This window comes from Canis lupus, chromosome 30 (genome assembly GCF_011100685.1).
Source record: "Canis lupus familiaris isolate Mischka breed German Shepherd chromosome 30, alternate assembly UU_Cfam_GSD_1.0, whole genome shotgun sequence".
Lineage (NCBI taxonomy): Eukaryota > Metazoa > Chordata > Mammalia > Carnivora > Canidae > Canis > Canis lupus.
In genome coordinates, this window is record NC_049251.1 from 8,258,189 (window position 1) to 8,278,747 (window position 20,559).

A 20,559-nucleotide genomic window follows, 5' to 3' on the forward strand; every position below is an offset into this window, starting at 1 on the left:
TTTATGTGTAAGGCTCTTTATTAACATTCTTCCATTTCTACATTCATGCACTTCTCACTGACATACGCGCGTCACCATTCATCAGTTAGTTTGCCAAGATAAAGGAATCATGCCCCAAGATAACATGGAAAGAAAAAGCACCAAGACCACAGAGCCATATCAGGTTGGGCAAACAAAGAGGGTGCCAGTCTGGGCAGAGGCGAGGGTGTCTGCCCTGCTCCCCTGGCCTGCCCTAGGTCTCATGGTGGGATAAAATGAGCCTCAGACAGACACCATCAGAACTAGGCTATTCTTAAATGCCTCTTCTCTTATTAAAAATTATTTATAGTGGTGCCTGGCTGGCTTAGTCAGTAGAAGTTGTTGATCAACTTCTACTTGTTGATCAAGTTGACTCTTGATCTTGGGGTCATGAGTTCAAGCCTACATTGGGTGTAGAGATCACTTAAAATTTTTTTTTAAGTTTTTTATTTTTTTTTAAAGAATATTTTTTATTTTTATTTATGATAGTCACACACAGAGAGAGAGAGAGAGAGAGAGAGAGGCAGAGATATAGGCAGAGGGAGAAGCAGGCTCCATGCACCGGGAGCCCGATGTGGGATTCGATCCCGGGTCTCCAGGATCGCGCCCTGGGCCAAAGGCAGGCGCTAAACCGCTGCGCCACCCAGGGATTCCCCTAAGTTTTTTATTATAAAAGAAAAACAATCATTTTAGAAACACTTCTGAATTTTCTAAAACATTAAAAATTCCCCAAATTCTACCACATAAAAACCACCACTGCTAACTGACATTCTGGCAAATTTCTTTCTAATCTTTTATCTATGCAAATATAACACAGTTGAGAAAATGCTAATATACAATATGTAATTATTTGGGAAACTTTAAATACTATTATTATTATTCAAGAAATAAGTTTATATTTTCATTTTGTATTTTTATTTTTAAAAGATTTTATTTATTTACTATATCACAGCTTTAGTAGGTGGCTTAGCTGGCTCCTCTGGGGCAGGGATTCTCAGAAGGCTGCAAGTCAGGTGCTGGCCATGGCTGCTGGTCACAGACATCAGTTCCTTGCCACAAGGACCTCTCTAGAGAACTACTCACCACATGACAGTTAGCTTCCACTAGAACCAGGGCTCTAAGAGGAGGATGGTATGCAAGCAGGATGGAGGTCAGTCTTTTTGTATCCTAATCTAGGAAGTGACATCCCATGACTTTTGCTGTATTCTATTCACCAAAAGCCCTGTCACTGGGCCCAGTCACCCTCAAAGGGAGGGGATTACACAAAGGTGTGATACCAGCAGGTCTGGACCACTGGTAGCCATTTAAAGACCACCTACCACACTGGAATGTTGTGTGAGCATTTCTGACACTAGTAGAGTTCTTTCAAAATGCCTCTTTTAGGTATTATCCAAGAGGACCCATCTTTTTAAAATAAAGATTGAATAAGGATGCCTGGGTGGCTCAGCAGCTGAGCGTCTGCCTTTGGCTCAGGGCATGATCCCAGAGTCCCCAGATCAAGTCCCACATTGGGCTCCCTATCTGGAGCCTGCTTCTCCCTCTGCCTATGTCTCTGCCTCTCTGTTTGTGTGTCTCTCATGTATAAATAAATAAATAAAATATTTTTAAAAAAAAGATTGAACCAATGATAGTGGCCTCACCTTGAAAAGTATTGCATTACTTTCCCCCAAATTCCTTACTAAAAATTGTTGGTTCTGCATTATCAAGAGAATTCATGGGCTTTGACTTAGAACATTAAAACTGAAATTTATTTAGGGGGGGCCTGGGTGGCTCATTCGGTTAAATGTCTGACTCTTGGTTTTGGCTCAGGTAATGAATGATCTCAGGGTCCTGGGATCTGGCTCCACCTCAGGCTCTGTGCTCAGCTGGGAGTCTGCTTGAGAATTCTCTCTCCCTCTGCCCCTCCCCCATTCATGGGCATGTTCTCTGTCACTCTCAAATAAATAAGTATTTTTTAGGGATCCCTGGGTGGCGCAGCGGTTTGGCGCCTGCCTTTGGCCCAGGGCACGATCCTGGAGACCCGGGATCGAATCCCACATCAGGCTCCCGGTGCATGGAGCCTGCTTCTCCCTCTGCCTGTGTCTCTGCCTCTCTCTCTCTCTGTGTGACTATCATAAATAAATTTTAAAAAAAAAAGTATTTTTTAAAAACCAAACTGAAGTTTATTTATAAAATGTATTGTTTATGATCATTAAATAATTAAACTAATATTTATTCTGTAAATATCCCTCTATCGCAGTTACTATTGCTATATAACAAACCACCCCAAAATGTAAATGTATAACACAAACACCACCACTTATTTACTCATGACTCTGTATCTTGGGCGGGGCTTGGCAGGTGCAGCTGGTCTCTGCCAGGGAGCTCAACTGGGCCTCTGGCTAGAAGATGGCTTCACTCAGCCAGGGTGGCTGTGAGATTAGCTGCATGCCTCTCACTCCCTCCACATCTCCCATCGTCCAGGGGCTGGCTCTCTTTGGGGGGCCCCTCTCTACTGCAAGGTAGTCAAGCTTCTTTATATCACAGCTGGCTCTAAGAGGGAAAAATGCAAGCATATGGTCACAGGGTACCACTTCTGTATGTCCTTTGGTCAAAGGAAAAGAGATTCAAAGGCAAGGGAAGATAGACACCACCTCTTGGTGGGAGGAGCAGTGTGCACACACAGGAGGGTGAGGTATGGTCTACCATCTTTGCTGGCCAGCTTTGTAGACAACCCAGCACACCTACTTATAGAAACCATCAGATCACCATCTGGGACAAGGCACTCAGTGTTCCTTTTCTAGCAGTCGTGTTAGGGACTGAATATTCTCACCAAAACACCCAATCCTAAGAGCAATGGTTGGTACCAGTGATATGGCAAATAAGAATGAAGCCTGTAGCAGAAACCCAGGCCTACTCTTCCCCAGCCTCACAGAGGAGGATAAGCCACATGGTCTAACAAAAGAGTTAGCGCATCCAGACAGTTCCTCTTGGGCTTGCAATAAACAATTAGAAAACCAGGGCGCCTAGGTGGCTCAGTCGGTTAACTGTCTGCCTTCAGCTCAGATCATGATCCCAGGGTCCTGGGATGGAGTCCCACATCCAGCTCCCTGCTCAGCGAGGAGCCTAATTCTTCTTCTCCTTCCTACTTGTGCTTTCTCTCACTATCTCTGCCTCTGTCTCTCTCAAATAAAGATCTTTAAAAAAAAAATTAGGAATCTGGGAATACTTTGCAGGAAGACAGGGCAAAATCATGTAAAGAGCTCAAGACTGGGTAGTCAAGAGACCTGAAGTCTGGAGGTGACCTCTGCCGCACACTCTCTCTGTGTCTCTGAACAAATCAGGGACAAATCTGATCTGGATCCATTCCCAGGGAAGACTGTCAGGACCCAGGAGCTGGCTGGTTGTTTGCAAGGAAAGGCAGGGGGCACAGATAACTCCAAAGTGGCAGGGACAATGAGGCCAGGAGAGAATGTGGAGAGAGGAATGATCTGGGGATAAATATGATTTATGTAGAGGTTGTCATGATATATTTCTGTCTTCATTACAGAAGTCTTCCCTGCTCACTAAACGGAACTTGGAAAGTAATTTAAAAACGAGAAAGAAGAAAATGTTACCCCATCTTCCCACCATTCAATGTCATCACTTTCACCACTTGGGTGGACTATCCTAGTCTTTTTTCCTCTGTCTCGTGCAGTTATTCTTTTCAATATGTAGGAAGCAGCATAAGGTAGTGGGAAAAGTACGGTTTTTGATGTCAGAGATTGGAATAAAATCCTGGCTCTGTTACCCTTTTCAGGTAACATATATTGGGCACTCATGGTGTCAAATGTTTGATCTGTATTAGCTCATTTAAGCCTCATAATAACCTACAAGGCCCCACATCGTGTTCAAGGAAACCAGCACAGAGGGGATAACTTGCCAAAGGCCACACAGACACTAAGTGGCAGATGAGAATTAAACCCAGGAGCCTGAGTCTAAAGGCCACATACTCAACCCCCATCCAGCTTTGCCTCCTGCTCTTCCCTCTGTGACCTGGATGGAGCTAGTAAACTTCTCTGCAAAATGGAAACTATTCTCAGAGTGGTTGTGAGCATAAGCAATCATCTGTGTCAAGTGCATTGGTTAGTATCTTAACTAAGGGTGGTTGCTTGAAACTTGAAAATGAGTTTATACTTTAGGCAAGTAAAATCTGTGGTGAGGGTGGAAGGTCTGGCTGAAGTCAGAGTTGCAAGGCAGTAAAGCCCAGGGTTTAGGCACTAAAGCAATGGGATTTGCCTGTCTGGACGCCAATCTTACTCTTCCACCTGCCACATTACCTGTCGAAGCCTGTCTGTTCATCTGTATATTGAAGATAAAAATAGAACCTGCTTTCTTGGTTTGAGTATATGGGGCAATGTGTGGGAAGTGCTTAGGAACCTGAGGGTTTGGGCATTGTCAGTGCTTGATAAATATAGGTTTTTGTAATGGTGTGGATGGATATAATGATAAATTTATGGTTGTGTAATGTTAGCATAAGGTAATAGTCTCCTGTGTTAGGATTCTTGTGTGTATAAGGTATTGGGGGAGGCAGAAATCAACTCACAACAAAACCCTTTCTTCTCAGTAACTGCACAATCATTTGCTTCATTCCCAGCATAACATCACTGCCCTATGTCCACCACTGTGCCTGGGGCAGTGGAAGAAAAGCAGAAAATGCAAAGGACAGACCCCAGATTCCACCCCCAACATCCATACTGTAGGCAGCTGGGGGGATGTTGCAGTTCAGCCAGGAAAATGATCAAAGGATTGGCTAGAGGACCTAGTAGGTAAAGCTCCTCTAGATGAGAAATTAGGAAGAACGTTCCACTGGGCGGGGTTTGTTAAGTCATTGTGAAAAGGCGTGGAATCTCTTTTTTGGAAGAGCATTCTTAGGACCAATCTTGCTCTGTAGGAATGGTCTTTAAAAGGAGTTCTTCGCCCACTCTTCAAGGAGCCCTCGGTTCTGTGAAGGTCATTATCTCAACTAATTTGGTGAGCTGGAACCTCTAGCTTCCCAGAAGCAGGTGACCAGCTCCTGGCCAGGAGCACCCTCTTGGTGGGAGAGAAGACGGAACCTGTGTTCCAGGGGAGGAGGCAGCAGAACAGTGAGCTAACAAGGACTCCACTCCGACAGAGAGCCAGAATGTAAGTCTTAGTACAAGATAAAGAAGGACCTCAAACCAAATGGGACTCCTGCAGGTCCATCTGGGAAGCATGGAAGAGGGAATCGCCTGTAGCTCACTCTGGCAGGAAGGAGGGCTTCCCGGAGGTGGCAAGGGCGGTGACGCTGGAGCAGGCGTCCCGGATTCCAGTTCTCAAAGGTGCAGCCCCACAGCTTTGGGGATCTCTTCCCGCCACGAGATGGAAATGATTTCCCGGGGGCTGACGGCGCCGGCGAGATCCTGTGTGTCGGGCTTTCCCCCGTTTCTCCTCCCCCAGCCCTTTCACCAGCGCCTCGGGCCCGGGGCTGGGAATGGGGGCCTCGACCGGAAAGGGAGGCGGGAGGCAGCCGCCCCCGGCGCCCGCCCCCCGAGTGGGCGACTTCGCTGCAGCGTCCCGGCCCGTGCCGCCTCCGGGGATCGGGGATCGGGGATCGGGGATCGGGGCCCGGGGCCCGGGGATCCGGCTGCACTTCTGGGCGCGGGGCCCGCCGCGAGGCTGGACTCGGCGGCGCGGGCGTGGAGCAGCCTGGAGGGACGCCGCCTAGGGCCGGGGCTCGGAGCCGCAGCCGGGGAGCAGCCCGCACCTGCAGGGGGGCCGCGGGGCGGCGGCTGCGCGGAGTTCGGCGGGGCAGGGCCCGCGGCGGTCGCGGCGTGTGGGCGGGGCCGGCGGTGCTGGGGCTCTGGTCCGCCCCGCCCCGGCCTCACTGACTCAGTTTCACCAGAAACCTGGGGAGGGAGGCGGCCGAGCCCCAGCGCACCCGGCACCGGGGCGGAAGCGGCGGCCGGAGCCGCGCAGGAAGCCGGGACCGGAACCTCGGCAGGCCCGGCCCCACCCCGCTCACCTGCGCAGGTAACCCGGGCCCCGGAGCGCGAGGCGGGGACGGAGCGGGCTCGGAGCATGTCTGGCCCTTTGTTCTGTGCTGCGGTGTGGGTCCGGGTACGTGAGCTCCTTAGCCGTCCTTCGGGCCGTCGGGCGGGGGCCGGCTCACCGCGGCGCGCGTGGGAGGGCCGGGCCGGCGTCCCCCGTCGCTCCCGCCGCGCGCGGTGCCCCCCGGCCCTGCCCTCGACTCCCGCCGGCCGGCGCGCTGGCTCGAAGCCTCCGGCCGACCCGCTGTCTCCCCGCGCGCCCCTCCCCTCTGTCAGGTCGCCAGCACCCTCGGAGCCCAGAGGCCCGCAGCGTGAAGGTGAGCCCCGTGGGGAGGAGGGCGACGGCCCCGGGGAGGACGATGGCCTGCGTCCGCTCGTCTCGGGCCCGCGCCCCAGCGCTGGCCGTGTGGCTCCTGTGCGCGCTCCACCTCGCGGGCACCCAGGCCGGGCCGCCCCCGGGAGCCGCCTGCCTGGACCGCTTTACCGCCGGGGTGCCCGCCTTCGTGCTCGATACCGAGGCCTCGGTGAGCAACGGGGCCACCTTCCTGGGCTCCCCGACCGTGCGCCGCGGCTGGGACTGCGTGCGCGCCTGCTGCACCACCCAGAGCTGCAACCTGGCGCTGGTGGAGCTGCAGCCCGACGGCGGGGAGGACGCCATTGCCGCCTGCTTCTTGATGAACTGCCTCTACGAGCAGAACTTCGTGTGCAAGTTCGCGCCCAGGGAGGGCTTCATCAACTACCTCACGCGAGAGGTTTACCGCTCCTACCGCGAGCTGCGGACCCAGGGCTTCGGCGGTAAGACGAGGGGAGCGGGTTGGATGGACGTAGGGAGACTCGAAAGGGGGCTGGTGGGAGGTGGGAGTGAATGGGTGACGGGCACTGGGTGTTATTCTGTATGTTAGTAAATTGAACACCAATAAAAAAAAAAAAAAAAAAAGAAAGGGGGCTGGTTTTGGAGCCCTGGGGGAGGCGAGCATCCGAAAGGAGTGAGGAGGACAGCCTCGTTCTGCCCCGACTCCTTAGGACTAGGCGGTATAAACAGTACACAAAAGGGCAGCCTACGTGAGTGAATGGGGAGAGAGAATACTCTAGAGCCCAAACTCTAGGTCCGGAATTCGGGATGTTGAAAGGGCTGGTACTTCGTGATGTGCGTTTGGGAGAGAGGAGGCAGCTCCTCTCGGGATTCCCGATTGCTGACCCTGATAGGCTGAGTCAGGGAGTGAGTTGTCTGGAGGCCACCAGGTTACTAGCTAAGCACCCCTGGCCAAGCACTGTTCTGGGCACCTTGAGGCTCTGTCAAGTGAGCCTGGGCAAGAATAGTCTGCTCCTCTACTACTGGACTGGGACTGGTTAGCATCTCTCTTGCACCCCCTCTTCCCACCTATTGGCCTTTTGGTGGCCAGACCCCAGATGCTGAAGAACAAGCCCAGTCAGAGGTTGACCTCAAAGGGGAAGGGGTGGTGTTGTGGGCACTGTAGCCAGAGGCTCTGGGGGTGGGGGTGAGGAGGGTTGCCCAGTGAGTCAGCCCACTGGTATGTATACCTGGTAGGGGAGGGATGTCAGCTGTACAGGCAGGTGTGTGTGTGTACTTGGTGAGCCAGGCAGGGCTCTCCCAGCTTAGGATGTGGTAGCTAAGCTACCAGGTCTGCTCACCTTGTTTACTTCAAGGGATAAGGGCAAAGTGGAGGTTCCTCCTTCCTCCTGGGACTGAGAAGTTAGCTGGGATCAGGGCCCCGCCAGGGACCTTCGTTCCCCCATTCTTTCTGCCTGGTGTTCTGGCCAAGTGGGGCTCCAGGGCAGGGATGGGTCACAACTGATAACTTCTGTTAGCACTTTATAGTTTACTGATTGCTGTGCCACTCAACCTCTGACTTAGGCCTCCCGACAACTACTTCTGAAAAGGGTGCTATTAGCTGTCATCCCACCTTTTAAGTTAGGAAACTGACTCCTGTGGTAAATAATTTGCCCAGGATAGCACTGCCCATAAATGGGAGACGTGGGACTCAGCCCAGGCAGGATCTCCAAAAGTCCCGTGCTGTTTTTCCACACAAGACCATCCTTTTTGGTGGAAACCTAGCACTCTCACCCAAGACAGCCCAGCAGATGATAGAACCAGAGACGGGGAACTCAGAGGCCAGGTCTGGGCTGGTGCTCAGTTCTGGAAAGTAGGAAAAAAAAAAAGACTTTCCAGCTTTTTCCTGGGCCAGGCTCTCTCTCAGGTTAAGGACCCACTCATCTCCCTATCCTACCAGTAGCTCTCCTGGCTCCACTGGAGAGGTAGGATGGGACTTCTGGGTGCAGGAGGTGGAGAGTGGGCACCATCTCTGAATCCCACTGGGCCAGGGCCTGAGCCCGTTCCACAAGGAAGTAGCAGAGAGTGTAGGTGGTGATGACTTTAATTGACTTGAGCTGCTTGTATCTTCCTGCTCTGATGCAGGGTCCATGGGAGTCCCACTCCAGGGCCAGAACCTAAAACTCTGGGTTCCAGTCAGGGAGATGAGCTGCATGGGGCCACATGATCTAGGGACCAGCCTTCCTCATTTGGAACACCCCCCACCCAAAACCCCACCCTGGACTGGCCTATTTGGCACAACATAGGGTGGAGTGGGAAATCTCCTGGGTCATTTAGGGAGCCGGGTAGGATGTGAACTGAGTGTGAGCTCCAGGCCATTTTAAGGGTGCTGTAGTGCTTTGCGGGGTGGGGAGAGCTATTTGGTATCGAGGAGTCCATTCTCTGCTGAGTCTGGCTAGAGGTTGGATATGGGAAAGAACAGGATAAAGCCATCCTGGAGGCTCCACTGGATTGAGACAGGCAAGGTGGGCAGGTGCTCAGGTCATCTAAACCTTTTACTTTTGCCTTGGGTAGAGAAATCCTCCCCAGGGTGGGTTGGCTTGTTCCCCTTTCCCTGTTTGTGGCCAGGCCAGTCCAGTCTAGATTCCTACAGCCTCCCAAGCACCCTGCTCCTTCCTTCTCTCCAGTCACTTGCCTGCCCCCTCCTTCTACTGGAGGAGTGAGTGGCTTAGGAGGTGGAGCCTGTGTTTCCAGGAGATGCCTGGCAGCTGTGGGAGGGGCTGGCCTTACTGCCCGTCTGGCCCTTTGCCCTCTTGGGGATAGGAAGTAGGGAGTGGTAGGGTGGGGCATCTGCCCCTTGCTCCCAGGGCCTGGGGCTGGATGGCTGTTGCTGGTTCGGCCAGAGGCCTGACCCATCACTCCGCAGTCCACCCTTGGGGCTGGTGGGGCTAGCCTATCTGACTGCCAAGTGGTCTTGTCTTCAGCAGATGACTTTCTGAAAAATGTAAGGCGGGAGCCACCCCTGGGGGTTTGTCTCTCAGAAGCCACCCCAGAACCTGCCCCTGTTGGACACTTTACTGATTGCCGGCCAAGCCACCAGTGTGCAGGTTCGGTCCAGACAGGTGCTTTTCTTTCGTGCTCTTCAGGTTTTATTTCCCCCCAACCCCTGGAAGCCAGGAATGAGCCTTTGCTCATTCCTCTAGGCCTCTGCACCTGCATCTGACATATTTGTCTGTGGAAGCTCTCCCCTCCCAACCCTTCACTGTCAACTGTGTGTCCCGGTCTTCCCCCTGGGGTCCACCCTCTATAAGTTCCCCATTGGCTCTGCTTTCTCTGCCTCATCATAAAAGAATCTCTGTGACTCAACCTCCTACCAGCTGTTCTTATCTCTTTACCTTCTCTTCTTCCTTTCAGCTCACTCTTAGGCTTGGCATAACTCTCTGTAGAGCCTTAAGAGAGGGCAGTTTGACAGTATTCATCCAAACTGTAAACGGGGGCCCCTGGCTGGCTCGGTGGGAACAGCACGCGACTCTTGATCTCGGGACTATGAGCTCAAGCCCCACGTTGAGTGTAGGGGTTACTTAAATGGATAAATAAATAAAAACTTTTTGAAAACCCTGTAAATGCACATAACCCTCAACACAGTTCCACTTGTAGGAGTTCATCTTGCAGCTATTATATGTACATAAACCAACTTAACAGTTACTCACTGTAGCATTGTTTATAATAGGAAAGAATTGGAAACAATCTAAATGTCCGTCAACACATCCTATAATTGGACATGGTAGTGCTGTTTTAATAATAATAATAAACCTGAGACAATATGGTTTAGCTCTTAGTAGGAAAAGAAGAGGAAAAGAAAGAAAAAAGAATCTAAATCAAGAGAAGACTGGTGTGTTGGCTAACCAAGTTGTAAGTTCTGGTGCATTCACATAATGAGTACTGTGCAACCCAAAATAAGGGAGACTCTTTACATGTTGCTACAGAATTATTTCCAAAATGTGTCGTGGGGAGAACAGGAAGATGAACTTGCATGCTTCTGAATTCAATACTATCTCTTGATATTCACATACACACACATATAAAAAGTAAGAATGGGGGTGCCTGGGTGGCTCAGTTGGTTAAACATCTTCAGCTCAGGTCATGACCCCAGGATTGAATCCCTCATTGGGCTCCCCTCTCGGTGGAGAGTGTGCTTCTCCCTCTGCCCTTCCTCCCTGCTCATGATCTCTCTCTCTCTCTCTCTCTCAAATAAATAAATAAATAAATAAAATATTTTTAAAAAGTAAGAACAGATGCCTCTGGTGAGATGAACCTGAAAGATTAAGGAGAAAAAGGTTAAGAAAAGACAAGATTTAATTCTCACTACTTTTTTATGCTTTTTTGGGGGTAAGATTTTACTCTTTAAGTAATCTCTACCCCCAACATGGGACTCAAACTTACAACCCCTTGATCAGGAGTCCCATGCTAAGCCAGCCAGGTGCCCCAACTCTTAAGTACTTTTTTTTTTCTTTTGTGTTTTTGAATTGTCTATTTCATATATACATGTATTACCTAAGTTAAAAAAAAAAACCTGAGATTATAAAAAACAAATCAAAATCTAAGTAGGTGGGAGAACTGTAGCACAGAGTTTTAGAAAGACCATGAGCTATAGAGTCAGACCACGGTTCAGATCCCAGCTCTGCTGTTCAAAAACTGAGTGACCCTGGGCAAGTCATTTAACCTCTCTTGTGTCAGTTTTCTGATCTGGAAAGGGGCAAGAATGCAGTTGTGGCAGGATGGTTAGGAAGGTACATAACATAGATCAGGATTAGCAAACTTTATTTTTTTTTTAAAGATTTTATTTATTCACGAGAGACTCAGAGAGAGAGGCAGAAGGACTGTGAGGAGCCCATTGCAGGCCCAGACTGAGCCAAAGGCAGATGCTCAACCGCTGAGCCACCCAGGCATCCCAGGGATTAGCAAACTTTCTGTAAAAGGTTTCAAATAGGAAATATCTTATGATTTGTGGCCCATACAATCTCTGTCCCAGCCACTCAGCTCTCCTGTAATATGAAAGCAGCCTTTGACAATATCTAAACGAGTAAGTGAAGCTATTCCCATTCATGGACACAAATTTGAGTTTTAGGAGCGCCTAAGTGGCTCATTTGGTTGGGCATCTGCCTTTGGTTCAGGTCGTAGTCCCAGGGTCCTGCGATCGAGCCCTACATCAGGCTCCCTGCTCCTGGGGGAGCCTGCTTCTCCTTTTCCCTCTGCCTACCACTCCCTCTGCTCATGCTTTCCCCACCCCCCCAGTCAGGTAGATAAATAAAATCTTTAAAAAATCTTTTTGAGTTTTAGGTGCTTTTCCTATGACACAAAATACTCTTCTTTTGATTTTTTTCAACCATTTATTTATTTATTTGAAAATTTTATTTATTTATTAGTGAGAGACACAGAGAGACAGAGACAGGCATAGGCAGAGACATAGGCAGACGTAGGGCTCGATCCCAGGATCCTGGGATCATGACCTGAGCCAAAGGCAGATGCTCAACCACTGAGCCACCCAGATGCCCCTTTTTCAACCATTTAAAAGTGTAATAGGTAGTGGGCCAGATTTGGCCTGCAGGCCATAGTTTGCCAACTCTTAATGTAGACGATGCAGGGAGATGATATGTGGTGGCCAGCACACATTAAACTATCGGCAGCTTTGTTAATAGACACAACTCCATATCTTTCTCCAACTCTGGCCGCTCAGGAGTTCGCACGCACACTTCCTCTGTCTTCTGGTCACTTCTTTTGTTGGTCTTCCGCCTCTCAAGGTCAACGTCTCTGATTCAACCCCCAAGTTCTCTCTAGATCTGTTTTCCTTTCTGCCTGTTTCCCAATTCTTCCTGCACAGTTCACCGTGCCTGACAGACACGGAAACCTCAAGTGTGTCCAGCACACTTCTCACATCGTCCTTCCCATGCCCTTAGCTATCCCTCTAATTCAGACTACTCCCTTCGCACATGCCTGAACCGCAGTGCCAGTCCACTCTCTGGCCTTCCTCCGTAGAAGTCATTCCAGAAGGAGGGGTAACTAGCTGCTGCCTGGAGCTCAGGAGTGCCCCTGCTGCCCAGGCGCTTGGACCCCCCCTTCAGACTCCTGGACCTCGATCACAGATCTAGGAGGTCAACGTCTGTGCCACTGCTCATGGCTATGCCTGACCCCTTCCTGTAGCGCCAGCTGTTGAATATTTGAATGTCACTTCTGCTGTGTCCACGTGCTCTGGCTCTGCATTGAGGGCCCGTTGAGGTATGTCTCGCCCCGTTGGCCTTTTTCATGTCAGCCAGACCTGCCTTGCAAATTCCCAGCTCCTGACCTTTGCTCGCATTTTCTGCTGTTAGCAACAACGCAGCACATTCTTGCCCACAACCAAACAGCAACAACAAAAAAAAGCGGAAACAAAAGAATTAAAAAATCCTTTCTCCCTTTACCAGAAAGCCTTCCATCCTTCCTCTAACTTGCTGTGGCCTCTTCCCCCTCTGTGCATCCACTTCCTTGTCTTGGACACACACCGTGTTTTGCTCTATCTTGGTGCGTTTCTTCTCTGCATTTGCTTTCTGGTGCTTGGTGTTATCTGCCCAGCTGGACTGGAGGCCCCTCAAAGGCAGTGTATCAGTTCTGTGGCTGCTGAAACAAATTACTACAAACTGAGTGACTTCACACAACAGAAATGTATGGTTTTACAGTTCTGGAGGCCAGAAGTCCAAAATCCAGGTGTTGGCAGGGCCACGGTCTCTCTGAAGAGCGGGCTCGACTCCTTCCTTGCCTCTTGCCACCCCTGGCGGCTCCAGGCATTCTTCGGCTTGCGGCTGCATCACTCCAGTCCCTGCCTCTGTGTTCACATGGCTTTCCTTTATTCTGTTTTCTCCTCTTCTTTTATAAAGACACGTGTCATTGGATTGGCCTACCCAGCTAATCCAGAATGATCTCATAAGGAGATATTTAACTTAATTACTTATGCTACGACCCTTTTTCCAGAGAAGATCCCATTCACAAATTCTGGAGTTAGACATAGCCTTATATTTTGGGTCCCACCATTCATTCCATTACAGACAGGAATCCTGCCCTGTGCTTGTTTCTCATCTGGCCCCTAACTTGCCACTGGAGGAAGCCTCAGTCACGGGCATTGTCAGGTTGAGGGAGGGTTGATTCCCGAGAGACCCCTTGTAAGGAGAGGCAGAGTCTATCTCAGGTGGTAAAGGCACCCTCCTCCTATGACTAAAGCCACCAAGGCTTGCTACGTTGCTGCCCAGGGACTCTCTGCTTCAGACTTCTACCAGGCCGGGCTTCTTAACAGCAATCCAGACCAGCAGAATGAGGGGTAGTAGTTAATTACATATTTATGTATTTGGCTTTTCAAAAATATTGTTACTTTAACTCTTTTTTTTTTTTTTTTTTATAAATTAGAATGTTTCTTTTTTTTAAATTTTTTTTTAAATTTTTATTTATTTATGATAGTCACAGAGAGAGAGAGAGAGGCAGAGACACAGGCAGAGGGAGAAGCAGGCTCCATGCACCGGGAGCCCGACGTGGGACTCGATCCCGGGTCTCCAGGATCGCGCCCTGGGCCAAAGGCAGGCGCCAAACCGCTGCGCCACCCAGGGATCCCCTATTTTTTTAAAAAAATTTTATTTATTTGAGAGAGAGCAGAAGCAGGGGGAGCAGCAGAAGGAGAGGGAGAAGCAGGCTCAGGCAGCCTGATGGGGGACTTGATTCCAGAGCGCTGAGATCGTGACCCGAGTCCAAGGCAGACACTTAACCGACTGAGCCACTCAGGTGCCCCCTTACTTTAGCCTTTTTTAAAAAAAACAATTAGCAAAAAAAAAAAAAAGAAAGAAAGAAAAAGCAATTAGCACAAGTACTTGCTTATTATAGAAAATGGGAATAAGCTCCTCTCCCATATATATTTTTTTCTTAAATGGGACCAAATAGCACATGCTATTCAGTATTTTGCTTCTGAAAGTAGGATTTACAACATTAAAAATGCCTTCAGTGTACCAAAGACATATCTAAGGAGAGAGTGGGATGTTGATTTAGTTGTGAGCCCCTGCTTGAGCCCCAGGCAGGCTGCTGAGTCCCAGGTTGGTCTCCGTGTGCATGTGGTCCACATTGCTCCCCACTTCTGGAGAGCTCTGGTCCATTCAGGGAGAGTTGACCTGACCTTACCTTCCTCCTCAGGGTCCCGGATTCCCAAGTCCTGGGCAGGCGTAGACTTGAAGGTACAGCCCCAGGAACCCCTGGTGCTGAAGGGTGTGGAGAACACAGATTGGTACCTCCTGCAGGGTGACACGGATGTCAGAATAGAGGTGAGACACTGGGCTGGCTCCCTGACCCCCATCTCAGCTCTCCAGGGCCACAGGCCAACCTGAGGTTCCAGGTGGGTGGGATGGGTAGAAGCTGAGGATCCATTTAATACCAAGTCCCTCTGCCCTCCCTATGGGGGGCTATGTGGCTGAGAGGACCTGGGGCAGCTGAAGGGTGTTGGGGGTTCTGGCCTAATGGCTACTCTTGTGTATAGAAGAGTGAGCCGGACCAGGTGAAGCTGTGGGGACTCAAGGAAGGCACCTACCGGTTCCAGCTGACAGGGGCTGACTCAGACAAGCCAGAGAGCACGGCCAACGTCACAGTTACTGTGCTGTCCGCCAAGCAGACAGAAGGTGAGGGAGGAGGTGGGGGGACAGAACCTGGAGCCAGCCCCCTCTGTTGATGGGGCCCCACAGGGACCCCTCACAAGCTTTCCTTCCCCCAGAATATTGCCTCGCATCCAACAAGGTGGGCCGCTGCCGCGGCTCCTTCCCCCGCTGGTACTACGACCCCAAAGAACAGATTTGCAAGAGTTTCGTTTACGGAGGTTGCTTGGGCAATAAGAACAACTATCTTCGGGAAGAGGAGTGCAAGCTAGCCTGCCGGGATGTGCAAGGTGGGCCTTTGTGAGGCAGCTTTGGGACTTAGGCGACTTCCCTCAGGGTGGGTGGTCTTTCTGCTGTTCAGGGCAGCGGCCAGGATTATTCTCCATTCCCAGGCACCCCCATCAGCTCGTCCCTGCCGGGACCTGGCCCTGACTCCTCTCATTCCTCTGTTTTTTCTTTCCCAGGCCCCTCCATGGATAGGCACCGTCCAGGTGAGCTTTGCTCCTTTCCCTATCAACCTCACCCCTGCTGTCAGGTCATGTCTTTGTTCTTGCTCCACCTCCCTTTGCCCAGCCCATTCCTGCACCCATTGGACATGGAAGGACCACAAGCACCCCACCTCTTTCAGCCCCCCACTCTGTTAGGATCTGCCCAGTTTGTGTGTAGGAGGGCTCGGGGCGTGCTGGGAGGGGAGCAGGGAACACGTCATAATGCCATGTTGGGGTAGAGAAGGCCAGGTAGATGATGGGCTCTTGGTACTCGGTGACCTATGCTCGAGCCTGATCTCACCCTCAACGCCATCCTGCCCCACCCAGTGTGCTCTGGCACCTGTCACCCCACTGAGTTCCGCTGCCGCAACGGCTGCTGCATCGACAGCTTCCTGGAGTGTGACGACACTCCCGACTGCCCTGATGCCTCCGATGAGGCCACCTGTGAGAAATGTGAGGACTGGGAGAGGGAAGGTCGGTGGGCTGCGGAGGGGAGGCCTGACTGTGCACCCTGTACCCCGGGAGACCCTCGTGGGGCCTGGGCCTCTGACCTTTCAGTTTTGCAGACACCAGTGGCTTCGAGGAGCTCCAGAACATCCACTTCCCTAGTGACAAAGGTGAGAGCCTCCCTGGGTCCCATGGGTCAGGACAGAGGCTGGCACTGCCATCCTTATGCACTGCTCCAGGGTGCCCGAGGAGTGTGCTGGGTGTGCCAGGCTATGGGTAGAAAGCTGGCGGGCTCCTGGGCTCTCTTCAGCTCTGTGTTTCCTAAGCATTGGGCTTCCTCTTAACACCTTCAGAGATTTAACCATGCCAGCATATCACTGAGATGTTGTTTACTTATCATTTTTCCTATATATCAAATGCTTTTTTTTTTTTTTTTTTTTCAAATGCTTTTTAAACTTAATGTATTAGGGAAACCTGGGTGGCTCAGTGGTTAAGCGTCTGCCTTTGGCTCAGGTCATGATCCCAGGGTTCTGGGATTGAGTCCTGCATCAGGCCTGTTACAGGGAGCCTGCTTCTCCCTCTGCCTGTGTCTCTGCCTCTCTCTCTCTCTGTGTCTCATGAATAAATAAATAAAATTTAAAAACTGGTTTACAAAACAAAACAAAAAAACCCTTCATAACACTTAAAAAATAAAAATAAACTTACTGTATTAAAGAAAATTTCACATCACTAGCATACATGGAAAGCCACTATGACATGCTGCAGATCCAGATTAACTATTAAAATAACTGTAATAAAACAATGTTAATAAATTTTAGCTGGACATTGTTGCCTACGAGGGCTCAGACCTTGAACCTTCTTTGTGAAAAGATAGACCATCCGGGTGACTCAGTGGTTGAGCATCTGCATTTGGCTCAGGGCGTGATCCTGGGGTCCTGGGATCGAGTCCTGCATTGGGCACCCCATGAGGAGCCTCCTTCTCCCTCTGCCTGTGTCTCTGCCTCTCTCTGTGTCTCCAATGAATGAATGAATAAATAAATAAATAAATAAATCCTTGGGCGGGGGGAAGACCATCTGGTCCTGGAGAGAAAGCCAAGACCTTAACAAAATTGGAAAAGCTGAAAGAAAGAAAATTGAAAAAAGTAGTTACGTGAGTCAGTGTGGGTATTTTTGCGCCTAAAATTGTCGTCCAGCATCTATCTGTCTTTGCTTCTGTCAAAACTACAGAAAGGCCAGCTGTTGCTGGGGCCCCTCACTGAGACTAGCATGAGGTAGCTCAGGAGGTGGCAAGCAGCAACCATGTGGAGCCTGGTGGATGGTGGCAGGGAGGCCCCCCCCATGGACTCACTCACCCACTGGCCTGCTCCTTATTCCCCAGGGCACTGTGTGGACCTGCCAGACACAGGCCTCTGCTTAGAGAACATCCCACGCTGGTACTACAACCCCTTCAGTGAACGCTGCGCCCGTTTTACCTATGGTGGTTGTTATGGCAACAAGAACAATTTTGAGGAGGAGCAGCAGTGTCTTGCATCCTGTCGTGGCATCTCCAGTGAGCTGGGCAGTGGGATGCAGAGGCTGGGGAAGGGAAAGGCACTCTGCTCTGGTCCCAGTTCATCAGAGTACCTGGAATGGCAGTGGAACAGGGTGGCAGAGGGTGGTCTGGGGGCACTGAGGAGCAGCCATCTCCAAGCCTTTAGTATTCTCTTGTTTCTCTCCTCATGATTTTGTAGAGAAGGATGTTTTCGGCCTGCGGCGCGAAAGCCCTGTTCCCAACATAGGTAAGCCTGGTCTGCTCTCTCATGGGTGAGTAGCTATCCTGTCAGGGATCAACTGTACATGATTGGTTGTGGCCGCCTAAACCTGAGTTGAGGATCCTGAGGTTGGCTAAAGGGACAGTGCCACAGTCCGTGGTGATACCTGCCATGGGTAGAGGAAGGAAGCACAGTAGAGCACGTGTCCTGTGTTTGCCACCAGAGTCCCAAGCTTTTCCTTGAGCCCAGCTGCTCGTGTGCTGGAGGTCATTCCACACCTGGCACCTGTTTGACTTGGTCCCTTTTGCACAGAGTGCGGGCAGGCACGCAAGCTGAGCCCTGGGAGCTCTCCTCCATTACGCCCCTTCTTCCAGGCTCTGTGGAAGTGGTCATTGCAGTGCTCCTGGTCACCTGCATCGTGGTGGTGGTGGTCATATTGGGTTACTGCTTCTTCAAGAACCAGAGAAAGAGCTTCTACAGACACCGCCACAGCCACCACCACCACCCCCAACCGCCTACCCCTGCCAGCTCCACAGTCTCCACCACAGAGGACACGGAGCACCTGGTCTATAACCACACAACTCGGCCCCTCTGAAGCTAGGGCTGCCTTGGCCCTTCAACCTAAGGCTCTCACAGGCTCTTTCCAGCTCTTGCCTAGCCCTCTGCTTCCTCCTTGCCAAGATGGAAGCCTGGGCTAGGGAAGACTTTGGGACCAGACTCCTCCAGCCTGGGAGATGTCTTAACTAAGCTTAGGCTTCTCGTTCCTGAGAAAGCTCCAGGGTCTGGGAGGAACAGAAAACCTTTGAGCCCAGGGTTCCATGCACAGATGGACCTGTCTGCCTAGGATTTCAGAAGAAGTTGGAGTTTGTTTCTTGTTCAAAGCTGCCTGTCCCCACCCTGTGGCGTCAGGAAGGGGCTTGGAACAATGTCAGAAGCTGAAGGACCCCCAGTCCTGCCCTTCAAAGCTGGTCCTCCCACCCTGCATGGTCCAGGGCGGGGGAGTGGGGGGAGGACCTCCCTGTATATTTTGTGCTGTATAGAGTTGCTTTTTTGTTTATTTAATGCCATGGGGATGGATAAGAGGAGTGGGAAGAGGCAGCCTCTTCCCTTGGCCCAAGAGTGAGGCCTGGTCTGGTCTGGCCTAGCCTGCGGTGCCTGATGTGCTGTATCCTCCCCACATGCCCCAGGGCTCTCAGGTATCATACCCCTCCCGTTCCCCTGCCTTCCACAGGCCCCAGTACACCCACAGTGTAATAAAATGGTTGGTTCTGTGAGGCTGCTGCCTCTGCTCTGTGGGCCAGGAGAGGGACAGGGCTGCTGGGGGGAGATGGGACCGCCCTGTACAACCGGTTCAGGTTTGGCCACCCTGTTTAGCAGGTTTTCCCACCCTTCCCGAAACTGCCCCAGCCCCTGAGGGTGGAAAGAATTGCCAGATTTGACCACCAGAGGGGAGGGGTGAGAGGGCCAGGGTAGAAGGGGCCCGGGGAGGCTGTAGTGCTGCCCAGTAGTAGCATTTCTTCCTGGTTGGAGCCTGTAAATAAGCCTGCTCAGTAGCTGGGTCAGATCCTAACTGAGCCTGTACTGGAGAATTCAGGGGAGGGAGGGAGGGAGCACGGGGTTGCACCCTGGTCCTTATCTTCACTCCTTTTTGTGTGGGGGCCCAGGTGACCACTGTCTCCGCTGCCCACCACTGCCCACCCACAGAAGCTTTGGCTTCTTCACAGGAGTGTAGTTGCTCCCCAGGCTCTGAATTAAGGCCTACGAGCCTTTAGTTGAGGTATTCTAACCCACACCCCTCCATTCATTTCTGCCACTTTTTGTTTGGTGTCAAAAAAAAAGGTGGATGCCTAGGTGGCATAGCAGTTAAGCGTCTGCCTTCAGCTCAGGGCGTGATCCTGGAGTTTCAGGATCGAGTCCCACATCGGGCTCCCTGCATGGAGCCTGCTTCTCTCTCTCTGCCTGTGTCTCTGCCTCTCTCTGTGTCTCATGAATAAATACATAAAATTAAAAAAAAAAAAAAGGCGTGCCATCCTTTAATGCATTTCTTCAACAAATTATATTTTGAGCTTCCATGTGCCACACACAGCCAGTCTGATATTGTCAAGATACGCACACTGGAAACAGTGTGTACGTGCTTTATGTATCTTGAGTGATTGCCTTGGCACACAGCCCAGTGATAAAAGTATATTATCCCCCAAATCCAGGAAGCTGACTCAGCAAAGCTGACTCCCAGGGTCCTAGACTGGTACTGGAAGACCATATTCAAATCCCAACATGACTCCTAGTCTTACCAAAGATACTTTTAGATTGTGATGATCGCTATAGAGAAAAATAACATGGAGGGGCACCTGGGTGGCAGTCAGTTGGGCGTCCAACTCTTGCTTTCCACTCTGGTCATGATCTCACGGTCATGGGATCGAGCCCTGCATCAGGCTCTGTGCTTGGCGCAGTCTGGTTGGTTTTCTCTCTTTTCTCCCCTGCCCCTCCTGCTCATGGATTCTCTCTCAAATAAATAAATCTTAAGAAAAAAATGAAGATGTGAGGTTGGGAGCTACAAATGACTGAAGGTAAAGGTACATATTTGACTCCTATAAGAGTACAATTCAATGAATTTCTGTAACTACACACCCAGGAGATGAGCACCCTGGTCAAGAAGCAGAACCTTGGGGTGCCTGAGTAGTTTAGCTGGGCATCTATCTGCCTTTGGCTCAGGTCGTGCATGATCTTAGAGTCCTAGGATCGAGCCCCACATCGGGCTCCTCCCTCTGCCCCTCACCTTGCTTGTGCTCTCTCACTCTTAGTCTCTGACAAATAAATCTTGGGGGTTGGGGAGTAGAACCTTTCTGGGCCTCCTTTTGATGGCTAACTCTCACTTAT

The 20,559-nt window shown here is 50.9% G+C and overlaps 1 protein-coding gene across 2 annotated transcripts; it reads left to right on the forward strand.

The window, feature by feature from the left end:
* The first annotated feature begins 5,899 nt into the window (after positions 1-5,899).
* SPINT1 (serine peptidase inhibitor, Kunitz type 1) lies at positions 5,900-18,958 on the forward strand. Of its 2 annotated transcripts, none has more exons than XM_038580085.1 (11): positions 5,900-6,030; positions 6,324-6,842; positions 14,545-14,672; positions 14,885-15,023; positions 15,116-15,286; positions 15,461-15,487; positions 15,812-15,937; positions 16,051-16,101; positions 17,310-17,480; positions 17,662-17,709; positions 18,057-18,958. In XM_038580085.1, the coding sequence occupies exons 2-11, from the start codon at positions 6,407-6,409 to the stop codon at positions 18,275-18,277; spliced, it is 1,518 nt and encodes a 505-aa protein (XP_038436013.1). In that variant the 5' UTR covers positions 5,900-6,030; positions 6,324-6,406; the 3' UTR covers positions 18,278-18,958. The 2 variants fall into 2 exon arrangements, with proteins under 2 accessions (XP_038436013.1, XP_038436014.1); XM_038580086.1 differs by having other exon boundaries at positions 5,956-6,117.
* The last annotated feature ends 1,601 nt before the right edge of the window (positions 18,959-20,559 follow it).

What these genes read in the sequence shown, in the direction of transcription:
- SPINT1 (XM_038580085.1), top strand. Translation starts at nt 6,407, where the DNA reads ATGGCCTGCGTCCGCTCGTCTCGGGCCCGCGCCCCAGCGCTGGCCGTG. An exon ending in ACACGGATGTCAGAATAGAG is followed by an intron (nt 14,673 to 14,884) that starts GTGAGACACTGG and finishes TCTTGTGTATAG; the next exon opens with AAGAGTGAGCCGGACCAGGT. An exon ending in GTCCGCCAAGCAGACAGAAG is followed by an intron (nt 15,024 to 15,115) that starts GTGAGGGAGGAG and finishes TCCTTCCCCCAG; the next exon opens with AATATTGCCTCGCATCCAAC.